Source organism: Sciurus carolinensis, chromosome 11 (genome assembly GCF_902686445.1).
Source record: "Sciurus carolinensis chromosome 11, mSciCar1.2, whole genome shotgun sequence".
NCBI lineage: Eukaryota > Metazoa > Chordata > Mammalia > Rodentia > Sciuridae > Sciurus > Sciurus carolinensis.
Window position 1 is genome coordinate 108,662,006 of NC_062223.1, and position 18,586 is coordinate 108,680,591.

General features: G+C 37.8%; 1 protein-coding gene across 1 annotated transcript in view; it reads left to right on the top strand.

Moving 5' to 3' along the window:
* The first annotated feature begins 4,740 nt into the window (after positions 1-4,740).
* Ddx10 (DEAD-box helicase 10) overlaps positions 4,741-18,586 on the top strand; it is a 305,507-nt gene continuing 291,661 nt past the window's right edge. The window contains exons 1-5 of the mRNA XM_047517111.1: positions 4,741-5,005; positions 14,330-14,390; positions 16,103-16,233; positions 17,162-17,320; positions 18,323-18,443. Of these exons, the coding sequence (XP_047373067.1) occupies positions 4,820-5,005; positions 14,330-14,390; positions 16,103-16,233; positions 17,162-17,320; positions 18,323-18,443 (658 nt within the window). The 5' untranslated portion in view covers positions 4,741-4,819. The remainder of the gene's footprint in view (positions 5,006-14,329; positions 14,391-16,102; positions 16,234-17,161; positions 17,321-18,322; positions 18,444-18,586) is intronic.

Consider the following 18,586-nt stretch of genomic DNA (forward strand, 5'->3'; position numbering starts at 1 on the left):
AGTCAAAATTCATCTCAAATAACCAAATTCAGTCTCATGTTAGAAATAATTATTAGCTTTAGTAGAAGATAGACTGAAGATTTATGAAGATCTAAATTCTTCCTAGAACAGAGCGGATGGAAGGCTTTCAGTGATGAAATAGACCAAAATTACATGTTTTGAAGTATTACAAATTGTGACAGAATACCACTGATATCATTTACTAGGTCAGTACCCTGTGCATATCATTTAATCTTTCTTAGCTTAAGTTTTATCATCTGATAGGTTCTGTGAGGTTTAAAGATGATTTAATGAATCTAGCAATGTACCTACTAAGTGCTTAACAAATGTTAGCTATCACATACTATTAATTAAAACTAAATGTGGAAAAAAGAATTGAAAAAACATTCTAGAGAATTTGTTAAGCATATTTGAAAGGCTTGATGTTATAAGACAGATAAACTGACTAGTAAGCCAAATAACTTGCTGTCTCTAAAAACCCAGGCCAAATTCAATCTAACCCCAAGGAAATATATCCTGGACTTTATCCTAGACTGCCACCTGCTGGCTAATAAAGGACTAAAACCATCAGGAAGTTTTAATTTCTCACTAAAGGAAAAATAGTGATAGAAGTTTAATTTATCTCAAACAAATAATTAGAGCATGAGTTTTCATGTATTCTTAAAAGTAGGCTTTAATATCAGAATCTTCATGTATGAGAGACACAATAATTTTTTTTCGTACCAGGAATTGAACCCAAGGGCACTTAACCACTGAGTCACATTCCCAACCCTTTTTTGTGTCTTATTTAGAAACAGGGTCTCACTGAATTGCATGGGACCTTGCTAAGTTGCAGAGGCTGGATTTGAACTCGTGATCTCCTGCCTCAGCTTCCTGAGCTCCTGGGATTACAGGCATGTGCCACTGCACCTGGCAATAATTTTTATTGATAACACTAGTAAGTAGAGATGGTTTGTTATGCTCTGATGTGGATCAAGTGCATATGGCAACTTTATTCATTACTATTTTCTTTTTGTATGTTACTATTTCAGAGTTTTTAAAAAATGGTTTAATTTTATTGTCATTAAACTTACACTGATTCAAATTATATAATTAATCATAATAAGTTTCAATTATTATGATTAATTATAATCTATTAGGTCCCTAAAAAGCAATCTGTAGATTTAGTTGATTGACTGCATTAATACTTGAAGAATCAGACTATTTGGGGGTAAAACTCAGAAAGTACTGTTTTTTAAAAGCTTTCTATAGATTAAGGGTTGCATATTTTCTCTCATATGTGGAAGACAGAGAGGAGAGGGAAAAGAAAGATTGGGGTAGATCTCATGAAAATCAAAGGGAGATCAGTAGAGGAAAGGGACCAAGGCTGGGAGGTCAGGAGGGAGGGGGAGAGTGCTGGGGAGTGATATTGACCAAATTATATTATTATATTGTGTGCGTGTAGAATATGTAACAACAAATCCCATCATTATGTACAATCATAATGCATCAATAAAAAATGTGGGGGAAAGGAAAAAAGTTTTTTATGTAATTCTTATTCGGTTAACTTAGAAGACACTGGGTTACCTACTTCTTGAGGCAAGGACACTTTTCTTCTTCATTTTTGTAGCCTTGAGACAACTATGTCCAGCAAAAGACAAATAAATAAATGAATAAAAATTAAACAAATGAATGAAAAAAAGCCCTGCATGTACAAAATTAATTGATTCATAACTCCTAGCAACACCACAGCTGTAGCAGGCTTGAAACTCCTGGTCTTCTAGTTTATATGTACTAACATATTAAGTAAATATGTTTTTGTTGTTGAGAATTTCAGAGAAGTTGTCCTCTAGGACCAAAGTAGCTACATGTTGGGCCTGCCAAGTTTTGGAGTACATGAGTGAAAAAAAAAAATGAAACCAACTAAACTGCAACTTCTAAAATTCCATAAAGGTACTAAGAATAACTTCAGACTGATTATACCGACAAGGTGTACAGAAACAAAGGAGGATTTCATTATTTGAATAAACAAACATAGGCTTCATCATATTTAATTAATTTTCTATTGAAGCATCAAACATAAAGTTTATTCAAAAGTTACTTGCACTGGGCAAGGTGGCACATGCTTGCAATTCCAGTGACTTGGGAGGATGAGGCAGGAGGATCATGAGTTCAAAACCAGCCTCAGCAATTTAGTGAGACCCTTAGCAACGTAGTGAGGCATTGTCTCAAAATAAAAAATAAAATAGGGGCTGAGAATGTGACTCAGTGGTTAAATTCCCTTGGTTCAATCCCTGGTAACCTCAACCCCTTAATAAAAGTTATTTGTCATTTTTTTGTATAAGAAGAAGACTTGGATGGGTTTACTTTCTAAACTTTTTAGGTTAAGTTTTTCAGATCTTGAAGGAGTCAGTCAAAATTAAACATTTTTTACCTTCAGTGATAAGGTAGAGAGGCAGTTGCATAAACAAACGACTGGTATTTGAAGAGATCCACTGTATGCTAGGGAAATATGGCAAACAATTCTAAAACATAATTTATTAAAATTATTAAATTTTCTTAAAAAAGGAAAAAATCTTTTGATTCCCTGTTCAAAACAATATTATTATAAAAGAAAGAAAATCAGGTTGGAATCAGAGATCTTGGTATTAACATACTACTCAAGACAAAAGTGGAAAAACCCTTTGGAGAAACTCAAGGGAAAAAAAAGTTAAGAACCAAAGACTTCATTACCAGTTAAGCTGTCCTTTAAGAATTGAAGCTATTGAAAAACGTGGAAGTATGCAGCAACTCAGGAAATATCATACCCATAAATTCCTTCTAACTAAAAGAAATTGATTTGAGAAACTACGGCAGGAAGATAAAGGATGAAAAAATGTAATTTTAGATCTAAATCTAAACAAAGAGGAATACACATGGAAAAATAGGCTATAAAACGGTATATGGTCTGACAATGCATATGTAACACAACTTTAGATAATGGGAAGAGAAGTAAAAGGGAAAATAGAATAAACCCACTTATTTCCAAATAGACAATAAATGGGAGTCAATGGGAAAGTCAAAGAAAAAGAAATCTAAGGACTTCGGATAAAGATATTATTGTGTAGGTTCTTCCTCTTCCTCCCTTTTGGTACTAGGAATTGAATCTAGGGGCACTTAACCGCTGAGCCCCAGTCCCATCCCCCACCCCCTTTTAAAAAATTTTAAAACAGGGTCTCATTAAGTTGTTTAGGGCCTCACTAGATGGCTGAGGCTGGCTTTGAACTTGTGTTCCTCCTGCCTCAGCCTCTCAAGTGGCTGGGATTACAGGTATGACCACTGGGCCTGGCCAAAATTACTTTTTTAACCTATTGAAAATCCATATCATCAAAGAACTATACAACCAAATTTTTTAGTTCATTGAATATTAAAGGGCACCAAAACATTTACTTAGATTAATTTTGAAATCATTACAAAACACATAATGTAAAGTTCAGTTGAGGCCACAGTGCCACTAATAATCAGAGTCAGTAACCAATGCTCTCTTGTAAGTTATTGATATTTTAAAAGATAAGTTGTCTAAAGTTTATGATGCTAGCTACTTTTGAAAATATCTATGTTTAAATGTATTTTCTCAGTATAAGCTTACATGACTTTTCTATTGTGGACATTCTATATTATAAACAATTTTAGTTGAAAAATACACTTATTTTAAGGAAGAAAATATATCTTTTTCCTCAACTCTCATACGTTCATAGTTGGAACAGACCTCAGTAACATAAGAGATTAATAAAAGAAAAACAAACGACCTTATTAAGTGTACAGTGCACCTCGCCTGAGAGAAAACTCAATAGAAAATGTGACCCACATATGGTGAACGGCAGTGTGGTGGTTTTCCAGTTCACTTCTGGTCCTCTCTTCCCCCTTATCTTCGATTTGGGCATCGGGTTGGGAGTAGTGATCTAGATAAAAGGGAAATTTGAGGGTTCAAACACTCTGCATGTGAATTTTGAACCTAATTCTCCAATTCCCATTGCCTCAATTTGGCTCTCCCACGCACCATCCAGTGTGTATTTGTGGATGCTCTAGGTAAATGTGCCAAAACCTTCAATCCACAGAAAGCCAACTCACTTAAATGGCCAAATTGCAAATACTTTCTCTATTAATTATTTTCATTTAGTTATCGGTTTTTATAATAGTATTTTCAGGCAAATTCAATTAGACGTTCAGTTCCAACGGTACTGCAGCTGGCGTCGGAGGGGGTCTGAGGAAAGGAGGAAGCCAAAGGAATTATGACAGAATATGCATTTTTATTCCTAGGGAAGTGCATTGCAGCAGATGTAAATCAGAAGTCATTGATTGGCTGTTGAAATATTTCGGATCCTTGGGTCGAAATATGCAAACGAGGAGTACGATTATAATCCACACATTATATGTGTACACGCCCTTGGCAAAGTTGAACACACAGCAAACGTAGGACAGCCCTTAAATGTTAAATGTTAAGTAGAGAAAAAAAAGTAGTATACGAAGTCACGTGAGGGACAGAAACCAGCGCGCATGCGTTCTTTTAAAGAGCCGGCGTGCGGCGTGGGGTTCCCCCTCTAAACCCGCCTTTTTCCTCAGACTCCTCCAATCGGGTTTCCTCAGGGCAGCTCCTCCCTGCGAAAACCAAACCACCAATCACCGCTCGCTTCTCCCGGGCGGTCATTGGCGTGTGCCAAACGTCCGGGGGCGGACTTTAGGATTCGCGCATGCGCCTTAGTGCGCATTCCCCACGCTGGTTCTGTGAACCCTGCTGCACCTCCGCCTGGCCTTAGGGGTCTCCTGTTTGAGCCCTGTCCGGGCTGTCGCCGTAGCCAGGATGGGCAAAACTGCTGACTCTCTGAGTCAGAGAGTCCGACCCGACCCCGTGCGGAGCTTCAATCGCTGGAAGAAGAAACACAGTCATCGGCAGAACCAAAAGAAGCAATTGAGGAAGCAGCTGAAGAAGCCCGAGTGGCAGGTCGAACGTGAAGGCATCAGCCGCCTAGTACAGAACTATGAGAAGGTGAGGTCGGTGTTGGGGAGCGGCGTGAGCCAGTCCCTGACCCGCATGGGGCCAGCGGGCAGCCCCGCGTGTTACTGCGGCGAGCTGCAGGGGGAGGCGGCGGGTCTGTCATTCTGGACCCTTCCTGGGGATTATATCGTTAGCCCACTGGGCTGGAGAAGGACTTGGAATAGGAAGTGTCACTCGGGGTCCTCTTGAGGTCTCGCCGGTGGTCTGCTGGGTGCCAACAACCTGGCTTTCACTCTTCTGCTTATCACGCTGTTCTTGAAAAAATGTTAGAAATGCTGTGGTACTTAAGGTAGGGAGACGAATGCTGTAATAGTTACAGTAGTGTTCATAGTGATGAAACTAATGACAACAACGGAAGCAAAACACCTTTTTAAATGCTCTCCATCATGTGTTATACATGAATTCTTTGACTTGAAGTATGGTTCTTAATATTCTCATTGTACAGGTGAAGAAAATCGAGACTCAGATTTAGAAACTTGTCCCAAGCTCTTATACCTACAGATGGTGTGGAATTAGAACCTAGATCTCTTTCTATTCCAAAGCCTTTGCTTTTAACCATTCAACCAGACCATACCCCTCAACATCATCCATCCTCTCTCCTGTGCCCATCTCATTTTCATCTGCTTCGTACTCCCATCCCAGAATTGGTATAGAAAAGCTGGACCGTTGGTCTTTTTCTGTTTACTTGTCATCCCCACATTGTCCCTGATGTTCCCAGATGAATATCCTTGGGGTACTCAGCATTTTGACCTGCTGATCTCTCTTCCTGCCTCAGGCTCTTTAGGAATGACAGATGCTCTCCTCCTTACCTTTGAGTCCTCATAAATCTGTTGGCTTTCTCCCACACCACTCAGCCTGTCAGTGACTGCCAGTATTCTAGTGTAGTCCCTGTAACCAGGGACTTGGATGGAATATTCCTGAATTTAAAGTCATTACTTGTCATGCTGATATAGTCTTCCTTTAAATGATGATCCTGAGATCAATAGTAAGGTAGAGTTTGGTAATAGGTAATAGTAAGTAGAGTTTGTTTGGGTTTTAGAGTTAACATGATGACTTGACCTAGGCTTTTGCTCACCAGATGTGTGACTTTGAGCTTCCCTTTCCTTGTCTTAAAAGGCCTCATAATACTATCTCCTTTTTAAGTTGTGGAGTGTTAGTAAGAAAATGCATGGAAAACATTCTGCACAATATCTGCCGCATAGAAATATTAACGTATTAGCAGTTATTATTGCTACTGTTGTAAACACAACACTTCAGTAAGCCATTCTAAAGTGAGGTACTTTTGGAATTTGTTTTGGACTGTGACTGTCGTCTTAGTCCTTTCATTTCTTGGTCCATTCATTTCTGTGGACTAGCAACTCCTTGTTGTATTCTATCCAGAACACTTCTGAGTTCATATTCTTATTTCTGATGGTGTTGGATGTTTTGCTTAATTGTATCATAGGATACCTTATCTTTTCTGTCATACCTCAGCATTCACTCCTAAATTCATACCCTGTGCATTAGTTTTCTATTGCCATTGTAACAATTTACTACAAACTTGGTGACTTAAACCAATAGAAATTTATTCTTTCATGGTTCTGGAGGCCAGAAATCAGTTTCACTAGGCCAAAATCTGGATATCAGCAGGGCCATGCTTCCTCTAGAGGCTCTAAGGGGAGAATATATTTCTTGTCTCTTCTAGCTTCTGTAGCTGCTGCTATAGTTCCTTGACTTGTGGCTGCATAACTTTAATCTCTGCCTTCATGGATATGTTGCCCTCTTCGGTTCTGTGTCAGATCTACCTCTGATATATATGTATTTTTAAATAAGGACACTTTCTATTACACTTATGGCTCACTCATATAATCCAGGATAATCTCATTTTAAGATCTTTAATCACATCTGCAAAATACTTTTTGCCATAAAATGTAACATTTACAGGTTTTAGGTAGGGCTTAGGGCATGAACCATGTTTGGGGACCTTTTTCTAGCCTAGTGCATCCTAATTCTGTCATGTATGCGGACCACTGAGCTAGAAATGGAGGAGCAATCCATGGTACTTTTCTCTTACCTTCTGTCCATTATACTGGTCTTGCTGCTAGTTTCTCAAATGCTTTTCTCTTCCTACTGGAAAACCCTAGTTGAAGCCGCATCATCTCTTGTCTGGATAACTATAGTGGCTATTGCTTACAACAGGAGTTGGCAGTCTTTTTGTGTAAATGATAGTAAATATTTCCAGCTATGCAGGTCAGACGGGTAACAAAAGCTGCCATATAAATACTTAAGCAACTAGGTATTGTGTTTTGTAAAACTTTGATTATTGAAAAAGATGACTGATGGGATTTGATTCTTCTGTCTTATAGTCCTTGAATGTATCTTCTATAATACTGCTAAAAAGTTTCTTTCCAACGGGAAAATTCAGTCATTTTATTCTTTTTTAAAAAAATCATAGTTCTTTATCAGAAACAGAGCATCACAAAATAGGAGTCTTTCTTTTTTCTTTTAGAATGCAATAAATCCCGGCATAGTGGCTTTCATCTATAATCCCAGTGACTTGGGAGACTGAGGCAGGAGGAGCACAAATTTGAGTCAGCAATACTTTGTCTAGAAAAAAAGTAATAGGAAGAAAATAAATCACTGAAATTCTGGTAAACCACTATCTTTTCAAGGTTTCTAAAAGCTTCAGTTTCTTATCTGTAAGATATAAATGCATACATCCCAGAGTTGTTATAAGGTACATGTACCTGCTTATCCCACAGTGTGTGTCAGAGGAAAATAACCATGCATTCAAATATAATCCTCCTTTGGCTCACAGCACAGTTGCTTTCAGGAAAATTGTCCAATACCTTAATATGTTGACATATTCTAGTGTAGTGAGAGTATGTTATTTGTGGTTAGGTAGAGCTGGTTTAAATCTCACTCAGTTCAAGTTCTCAACATATCAAGTTTCAATTTCCTCATTTGGTGAATAGATTATTAACTAATGAGAGGGTTGTAAGGCTCAAATGAGATGACATATGTAAACCAAGTGGTTCATAGTGGGTATACATGAGGGAACAACTTGCTTTATGAATTGTCCATGTTCCTTGATACTTCTTGTCCTGATACTTGATGTTTCTACTGCTTTCCTTGAGCATAACCATTCTTCCACCTTAGCTCTTGGCATTCTAGATTTAGTTCAAACCTTGTTTCATGACCTCCCCAGGTGTGCATCTGTATGTAGCATTTTGTTACATTATTACAGGATGTATCACTGGATTGTGATGATTGGCTTCTTTAACTTCTTTGTAAACTCTGCTACTAGGTCTCCTAAGGTCAGAGACCATTGATAAGGAGAATGCTCCTTGGCTTACTACCATGGGGTAATGTCTGGATAAACCAATTATAGGTTGAAAATATCATGTCCAAAGTATATTTAATAAGCTTAACCTATTGCATGTCATGGCTTAGCAAGAGAGTACACTATAGATTGTTTACCTTCTTTATGTTAGGGCTAACTGTCAACTGTGGATTGCTACTGCTGCCCAGCATCCAGAGAGTCTTGTATTGGGAAAGATCAAAATTCAAAATTTGAAGTGCATTTCCTATTGAATGTGTATCATTTTAGTGCCATTATAGAAATCAAAACCATTGAAAGTTAACGACTGTTCCTACTCATCTTTGCTGTCTCCAGAGACTGGTAGCACAATGTTTGTCCTTGAGTAGAAGCTCAGTCAGTGTTTAGCTATTGTTTGGTGTGTAATACCAAATCTTTTCCCCCTGGCTATGGGTTAGTTGGCAGCATTGGTTCATTCTTTTTGATCTCTTGTTTTAATAATAATTACTAACCTTTATCAAACTTATGCATGTTGATTTGATGTAACCTTACAACCACTACCCTCAGAAATTCTTTGCATTTTACAGGTGAGGAAACCTTCAATCATGGCAAGATTAATAGGTAGTGGATGACTACTAACCTAGGTAGTCCAGTTTGACACTGGAGTTCCAAACCACTATACTTAACTGTGTTGCATTTTTTAAAACTGATGTTTAAATCCCATCTTATCACTAAATTGAAGGAACAGCTTATTAATCTCCCTAATCATTGTAGCATTGTTCTTTTTTTTTTTTTTAATTTTAGAAGCATTTTCCTAAGATTTGGTCAAGAAATAAATGCATTGTAAAATCAATTGCCAGGACTTGCAATAATATAACACAGTCATTTGAACAGCAGATTTGTTATTCTCCAGAAAACCCAGGTACAGACCCTTATTATTTTGCTCTTCAGGTGGTAGTATTTATGTGTAAAACTTCTTATAGAGCCATGGTATACAGCTAGTACTCAGTCCTCTTGCTGAAGAAATACTGAACAGTTTGATTCAGAAACATTTTGAAATAATTTGACAATATGTTGAAGTTTATATAAACCTACATGGAAAAAAATGCATGTCAGGGTTGGAGGGGGCTGATAAATTTTGACAAATGTTAATAATAATAGTGAATATGTATCAAATATTATAATACCAAATAGGAAATATGTAACTCAGGGATATGCAGTTAGAGAATGGTGTAAGTAGGGGGAGAAAGATTTATTTAAGAGTTATTCTATACATCACTCCTCTGGCCAGATAAATTAGGAAAGTGCATTTCCTCTGGGCATGCTAACTTCTTTCTGATGGTTGTATCTGGAGACCTGGCTTAAAGAGCTGAATGTGGGCTGGATTTCATCCCCTGCACCTAAGCCTTTCCAAATGCCTCTGCTGTACAGCGACTCTTCAGTGGTTTGTGGTGGACTAGATTAGAACTTCTTCTTTAATGAGTTACCAGATGGAAAAGATTGGCAAGGATCTTCTAGGTCGAGGGACCAGCAAGAGGAAACATAAGGTGATAGGAAAACACATGGTGTTTTTGAGGGAGGAAATACTCCTTGGGATGTTGTTGTATGTGTTTCTGTACTGGCTTCAAATGGGGTCAGAGAAGAGGGTTGCTAATAGCAAACTTTACATTAGGGTGTGTATCCAGGTGAGCCTAATGTATCCTTACATGTGGAAGAGGAAAAGGGAGACAGAAGAGTCAGAGTCATGTGATGTCAGGAATCCTTGACTCCAGTCTATTACTGTCTTTCAAGGTGGGAGGCAGGGACTGCTGGGCCTGGTGGTATGTTCCTATGTCCCAGCCACTATGAAGGCAGAGGCAGGAGGATTGCTTGAGGCCAGGAGTTTGAGGTCTGCCCAGGCAATATAGGGAGATCCTGTCTCACATAAATTAAATGAAAAACAAAGGGGCCCTAGTCAAGGAAAATGGACAGTTTCCAGAAGCTGGAAAAGCAAAGGAAATGAATGCTTGCTTACAATGTAGCTTTACCAACACCTTGAATTCAGCTAAGTGAAATGCATTTTGGACTTCTGACCTCCAGAACTATAAAGTAGCAAATTTTTGTTGCTTTCAGACATTGTGTACAGAGACTTTTTATCTGGAAGCAGTTGGGAGTCTTCAGGAGGCAAGCCAGGATACATCCAAGCTGTAAAGGGTCTGGAGCCTAAGAGACCAGGTAGGAGCCCATCAGTGTAGTCCATTGTTATGTCCCCTGAGAAGCAGTTGTCAAGGTGAATTGGAGATTTATTGGGAGAAAATATCTGTGAAATATGAAGGAGAAGGAACAGGAAGAGGGAGTGGGTAGGAAGAATCAGAGTGAAGCACAATTCTAAGACAGTTTTGGCCTGGTTGTTGGAGAGTCCTCATTCCAAAGTTGACTGTGTAAAAATCTGTAGGAAGCCATGATTTGGGATTGAGCTTCTGCAGTGGGCCCAACAGACCAATATAGAGTTTAATCATTTAGCTGGTTTCAAAAGACCCTGTAGTCATTTACCTGAATAAACTGTCAACAGTGAACAAGTTAAGCTGTAACTGATTGACTAGACTATAGCCAGTTAAGTTATTTTGTATGTCTTGAGCTGTTTTCCTTTGAAAACTGACTGATCACATTGTAGGTTGGAGTTCTGAGAACTGCTCTGGCTCTGAGAGCTGCCCAAATCACAGATTCTTTTTGTTTTGCTCAAAGAAACTGTTCTGAATTTAGTCTAACAAATTTTCCTTTTAACACCCTGTATAGAAATCCTCGGGTCTATAGGAAGGGCTTGTAGTTGTATAGTAGTACCCCGCATCTGCATAGGATTCATTTCAAGACTGCCAAAGACTGCCAGTGGCTACTCTTTTGAAATTAGATAGTTCCAAACCCCAAATATACTATGATTTTTCCTATACATAAACTATAATACAGTTTAATTTATAGATTAGGCATAGAGATGATCAACAATATGTAGAATAATTATAACTATATACTGTAGTAAAAGTAATATAAAACTTAGGAATTATTTATTCCTGGGGTTTCAGTGTAATATTTTTTTGGATTGTGGTTAAAGAAAACCATGGTTCTACTGTTGCTGAGCTCAGGGACTACCTGGGAGCAGCCCACAGGAAGAAGAACTTTGTCTCAATGTTGGATTAGAGGAATAACAGTTCTGGCAGCCATCTATGCTCCCTGAAGCAAGGGATTTGAGGGTGTAGTTCTAAGGCTGTTACCTAGGGATATGTGGGAGAGGGTGTGTATTGGGCTGATGCAGAACTGGGGACTGGAGTTTACTGACAAATATGGAGCTATTTGTTTTAATTCAGCAGTTGTTTTCTTTGTTTCTGACTGACACAAACTCAACCTATGGTTCATTTAGGTTTTCATGATCAGCTGTACCACCTAGAAACAGTTTTAATCCTGTTTTTAAATCAGAATTTGGTCTGGTGTAATTGGAGGCAGGTCATTTATCCTTTCTTTCTCTCTCTCTTTTTTTTTTTTTTGGTGATGTTGGGGATTGAACCCAGGGCCTTGTACATGCTAGGCAAGTGTTCTACCAACTGAGCTATGTCCCCAGCCTGCTTATCTTCTCTTGATTGTTATAAGTAAATATTTATCCTTTTACTGCAGGCATTATTCACTTGTGAGAAGTAGGTGTTAGAGAGTTGGAAGTATAAGAAGGTGGTTAAGTGGTACCCACCCTAACTCCCCTCTGCTCCCTCCAGCTTTTCTACCAGTGTGAAGTCTTTAATAAGGACCATCTTTAAACTTTATGTTCTCTGAATTTGGAAGAATGATACAGATTTCAGAGGGAGTGTGAGGATTGTATAGATGGAATTGACTTTTGTTGTTTGTTTCTAAGGGATGAAGGGATGGGGTAAGAGCATTTTGTTGTAGAAATGATGACCTTTTTTCCTTTTTTGGGTACTGTGAAAAGAGTCCAGAGATGCTTTGCCACTGAGGTACATCCCCAGCTCTTTTTATTCATTTATTGAGACAGGATCTCATTAAGTTGCTGAGGCTGGCCTCAAACTTGTTATCCTCTTACTTCAGCCTTCTGAGTTACCCAGCACCATGGCTGTTTTCTGTTGTGGTCTCAAGGATCTTTGGAATATAACAGAATCTTCCAGAGAGGGTTTGGCAAACTTTTCTGTGCAGGGTCACATAGTCAATATTAGGCTTTGTGGGTCAACAGTCTATCAACTGCATAGATGGCGTGTAACTGACTACCTGTATCTGTGTTACTGTAAAATTTTATTTACAAAACCAAGGAGCAAATTGGATTTGATCTGTAGGACATAGCTTGCTGACTCCTGTTCAAGTGCATCAGCAGAATCAAAATTTCCTTTTCTCTGGTAAACTCTTTAAAGAACATGGTGCAGGGTTGGGGATGTAGCACAGTGGTAGAGCACTTGCCTGTGCAAAGCCCTAGGTTCAGTCCTCAGTGCTTCTTTAAAAAAAAAGCAAAGAACGTGGTGCCATATCTATTGCAGTGGTTGGCCCTGGAGCACTAGAGCGGTTACATTCTTCCCAAACTCCCCTCTAGAAGGTGAACAGGTCTTAGGAAGATGTGCCCTACTCTGAGTAGCCCACCTTTCCTTGCTAAAGTTTGGATCCAGATCGTAGAGTGCATTGCCTGTCTCTTTCCATCTTCAGGCATTCTGTTCCCTGTGAAAACAGCTTGTTAGCGTATGATACCACAAGTGCAAGAGAGGTACACACATTATCTTAATGTCTTATTTGGAAGATTGTCTTACAAATGAAATTCCTTACTAGGACTGCATGTTATTGGAATAAATCATTCTTGAGTGCTGATTTTACCTCTTCTCCATTGATAATCTGGAATGATTTATAGGGATTAAGACAATGTTTTAATATTTTGTTTTTATTATAGGAGGGCACAGAGTAATCCTGCCTGGGCCACATTTAAGAATTGTGAGAAAGATGTTATGTAGATTGTAAAGTGAAATACAACTGGCATCCCTTTAGTGCCTAGAGTGTAATTTAAATAAATGAACCTTACAAGTGCAGCTTTCCCCTTTTGTGAATCATGAATAATTTGGCAGCATATTCCCAGATCTAAGCAGTAGTTCCTGCATTCAGTATCTGTAATAAATAATTCTCCTGAGTATATAAAATGAAATAAAGGAAATTGGGTTTATGCTAATGAAGAACAGTAGTAATGAACATTCGAATAACGTAAAGGGCAAAATGTTATTGTGTCTTCAGAGTATGACCCAAGACATTTCTGATTATTTTGAAACATATACCCCAAATGAGAAGTAAGCAGGTTGGATTTCATATGCCACTGATTTATGGTTAAAACATTGAGAGGTTTGTGCTATTGAGGTGTTTCTCCAGGTTATGTCAATCTTTAATGTGTGCAAATAAAAGTAGTGTCATCAGAGTCCATAGTTTGTAGTCATTTTACCTGTTATTTCTTAAACTGATAGCCATTGAAAGATGACCCAAAGTAAATGTTCCTCCCACAATTGATGCTGTGATGATTGTTTTAACATTTTGGAAGTAAAAGATGTTCAGGGTATAAATAATGTGATAGCTTGTATGTGTGTGTTACTCAGTATTGAACCCAGATGGCTCTACCACTGAGCTACATCCCCAGTTCTTTTTTTTTTTTTTTTTTTTTAAATTTTGAGACAGGGTCTTGACACATTGAACTTGTGATCTTCCTTCCTTAGCCTCCCAGGTGGCTGGAATTTTAGGCATGGGCCATTATGCCCAGCTGTCATGTGTTTTATGAGAATTTTTTTTGGGTCACTTGGAATAGTTCCAAATTTTATATTTTCAGTTTGTGACATCTTTCTCAAAATATTTCAGTAGTAATGCTTGCTTTTATTTAGAAATGATGATTGAATTCAGTCCTTCGGTATTAAGGATAAACTAGGCAGCACAATGTAGAGAAAAAAATGATTTAATTATGAAACATAAATTGTCCAGTAGATTTATGTCTTATCTGACATTGTTTTATTTATCTTTTTTTCCAGATAAATGTAAATGAAATTACAAGATTTTCAGATTTCCCCTTGTCTAAAAAAACATTGAAAGGTAGGTATGTCATAATCTTGGAACATGTTATTTGATGTATTTTTTTTTTTTTTTTTAAAGGGAAGATGATTTAAAGAGAGGTTAACCTGAAAAGTCTTACTCTACAGACAATTTTTTTTTTTTTTTTTTTTTTTTTTTGCGGTACCGGGAATTGAACTCAGGGCCTTGTGCTTGCGAGGCAAGCACTCTACCAGCTGAGCTATCTCCCCAACCCTACAGACAATTTTGATACCATGAAAACTTAGATAAATGCTGATAATTTGTCTATTTTGTTCTTTTTGGACTGGCTAAAAAAATTGGTTAAAAAGATACAGGAGCCTCTGAATAATGAAAACCAATTGAGTTTGTTAATATAAGCAGGAGAACAAAGGTGTGATACTTTGTGTTAGTTTTCTAGGGATGCTATAACAAAATACCAGTTAGGGGGCCTTAAGTAACAGATATTAATTTTCTTGCATTTTAGAGACAAGATGTACAAAATCAAGGTGCTACCAGATTTGGTTTTCTCTCAGGGCCTTGAGGGAGGAATCTTTTCCAGGCTTTCCTCTTTACCTTGCAGGTGTCCTTTCTCTTGCTGCCTCTTTTTTTGACAAAAGTTGTATGTGTGTGTGTGTGTGTGTATGTATATGTATATATATATATATATATATATATATATTACAACGTGGTATTTTGAAACACATATACATTGTTGAATAGCCACAGATCAAATTAATGAACATGCATTACCTCATATGCTAATACTTTTCTTTGTAATAAGATACTTAAAATCTGTCAGTAATTTTCAAGTACATATTGTAATTAACTGTGGTCATTGTGATGTCCAGTAGATTTCTCTCTCTCTCTCTTTTTGGGTACTGGGGATTGAACTCAGGAGCACTCAACTGCTGAGCCACATCCCCAGCTATTTTGTATTTTATTTAGAGACAGGGTCTCAGTGAGTTACTTAGCGCCTCACAGTTGCTAAGACTGGCTTTGAACTCCTACCTCAGGATCCTGTGCCCCTGGGATTATAGGCATGCACCACCAGTGCCTGGCTGTACAGATCTCTTGAACTTATTCCATCTAACTGGAAATTTTGTGCTCTTTGAGCAAAATCTTCCCCAATCCCCAGCTTTTGGTAATGCATGTAAATGAGATCATGTAGTATTTGTCTTTCTGTGCCTGGCTTATTTTATTTAATTCTCTCAAGGTTCATCAGTGTTACCACTGATGATAGGATTTCATTTTAAGGCTGGGTAAAATTCTGTTTTGTATGTATACCACAATTTCTTTATCCATTCATGCACTGATGAACACAGGTTGATTCTATATCTTGGCTGTTGTGGACAGTGCTCCAGTGAACATGAGAGTGTAGATACCTCAGCTTAATGATTTCATATACTTGGCATGTAACCCCAGTGGTGGGATCACTGGAATATATGGTAAATTGCTGCCTCTTCACCTGGTTGTCCCTGTGTGCATATGCACCCTTGGTGTATTTGTTCAGATTTCTTCTTATAAGGACATTAGTCTTGTTGGATTGGAATCTGCCCTTAGTTATTCATTAACTTAATCACCACTTTCAAAGCCTTCTCACCAAATACACATTCTGAGGTATTGGGGTTTGGGGATTCAGCATAGGAACTTCTGAAGTGGGAAGACACAGTTCAGACTATAACACCATTGTACAGGAATTTTCTGAAGTACTGTTTTCCTCTCTACACTTCCAGGGTTGCAAGAAGCTCAGTACCGCTTGGTAACTGAGATACAGAAGCAGACCATTGGATTGGCTTTGCAAGGTAAAGATGTGCTTGGAGCTGCCAAAACTGGATCTGGCAAGACTTTGGCTTTTCTTGTTCCAGTAAGTACATTTATAGTGAGTCAGATCCTTGATTATATAATGTCATAATATTCTGTATTATATGGAAATAATTGTATAAAGATGTGTTTTCATGTTGGGTTTCCTTGGCTAGAATGCAAGCTTTATCACATAGGAGCCACATCTGTCTTCTTCACCGTATTCCCCAACTCCTAGCACAGTGCTTTATAGATGGCAGGCACTCAGTAACTTATTGAATGAAATTACTGTGTCTTGACAAGCTAGTATATTCTTGAAGGGGCAGGGAGTTGCATGTGTAGTAGGACTGGTGGGCAAAGCTATTTCTGCTTTCACCTCAATAAGCCTGCCTAACATTTGTACTCACCACCTGTTTAGGATAAGGCTGAAATATGCTCACTTCAAGGAAATTTGGGCATTTGTTGAGAATTTTCTGGAATGTTTATAGCTATCCTTTATAGCAGAACAGTAGAGCTGTTTATATCTGTTATGTAGTTGGTCTTCTGATGATTCCTATGAGAGGACTGGCCTTGAGAAATCAGTTTTTGTTCCAAGTTCTGAAGAACCATTTTTCTCTTAAATTCAGGTGTTTTTTTTTTTTTTTTTTTTTTTTTTTTTTTTTTTTTGCAGTGCTATTTTTCTACAATCAGAATTCAGTCACTATAACTATAGCAGTTATATAGAAAAAAATTCATTATAATGTGGTTTTTGTTCAGAAAATAATTTTCTTAAATCTGTTTCAATGGACTATGGTCTGCACATATTCTTTTTGATAACTAGTCACCTGATAGCATGACTCTGGCATCAGATGAGCTGCCATGAGTCTTCTTTACTTAATTGTCTGAATTGGGGATGGAGGTTACCTTCAATTTGGAGGGACAAGGTTGAGGGTCAGGTCAAAAGATGACTTTTTAAAAGACTTACTGAACACAAATTTACTGTTGTCTTCAAGGTATTGGAAGCCTTATACCGCCTGCAGTGGACCTCAACTGATGGGCTGGGTGTTCTGATAATATCACCTACACGAGAACTGGCCTATCAGACCTTTGAGGTTCTCCGAAAAGTAGGAAAGAATCATGACTTCTCAGCTGGTCTCATCATTGGTGGAAAGGTTTGTCCTTTTGTCCTTGTCCTTCCTTTCCTTCAGTAACGTATGTGGGAGCACTGTGGCAATTGATAGGGAGGAACTGGCTTTCTGTGTAGGACCTCATGGGGTGGTAGCACCTTGGTATGGTTGCTGTCATCTAGAGTGTAATTGTCAATTTTGCAAATCTGTTTTTATCAGGATATCTGAATTGATAAGGTTCTGAAACAGATTTATAGACTAATTAAAGTAAATTTATTGCTCTACATTGGAAAGATAACATTTCAGTGTTTGACCCTAGTACCTTTAATAAGAGGTTGAAATAATTTAGAACATTGCTGTTATGTCAACAGCAGAAAAAAGGAGGATAGATTGTATTGAGGAAGGTTAATTTTGGGTCGTGGTTGGACCTTCTGCTTTTGTTCTGCATTGTATATCTGGAATGCTTTTTTCTGCTGGAGTTTCCTTTAGACTGTGAACATAAATACTTCTTGAATTTCTATGTAAACATATATAGAAGAAGAAAGAATTATGCCACAAACTTTCATTTACTCTTTTACCTGTCATATAATACTGGCAATTAACAATGTTCTCTGGCTTTTGTCTCAAAGATAGAAACTCTGAAATGTATAATTCAACCCTTTTCTAGTCAACAAAGTGCAGGCAGTGGTGGGAAGAACCTCTTCATGCTTTTGGGTCTTCACTTAAAGAACTGGAGTAATTCCAGTTTTTGAGCTCGTTCTAAATAGGAAATCAAGTCTTGGAGCATTCAATTGATAGTTTTTCTTGGCTTCAAAATCCTGAGTTTGATTAAGAATCTAGAACTCTGAGCTTCCTAGGTCTTCACTAAAAATGGTTATTACCTCATAAATGAGGATGTGCTACAGAAATGGGAGGGAGAAGTTAACATTTATTTGTAAAAGTATTTAAGCTGCTATGAAGAAATGCCATGTGAATGGCTTCGATAGTTTTGATACACAGGGTGCTTCAAGACATGTATGTGTAATCAAAAGAAATAATTGTCTTCAGGATCTGAAACATGAAGCTGAGAGGATCAACAACATAAATATACTCGTTTGCACACCAGGTCGACTTCTTCAACACATGGATGAAACAATATGTTTCCATGCCACCAATCTCCAAATGTTAGGTGAGTTTAATGAATTTCTAATGAGAAAAAAAAGCTCACTTTGGAGAGAGCCCTCATAAATTTTAACGATAGAAATGTTGTACTGGATAAATTTTGTGGTTAAAACCTAAGGAAAAATTGTAATTTTTCTAGCATTTAGACTC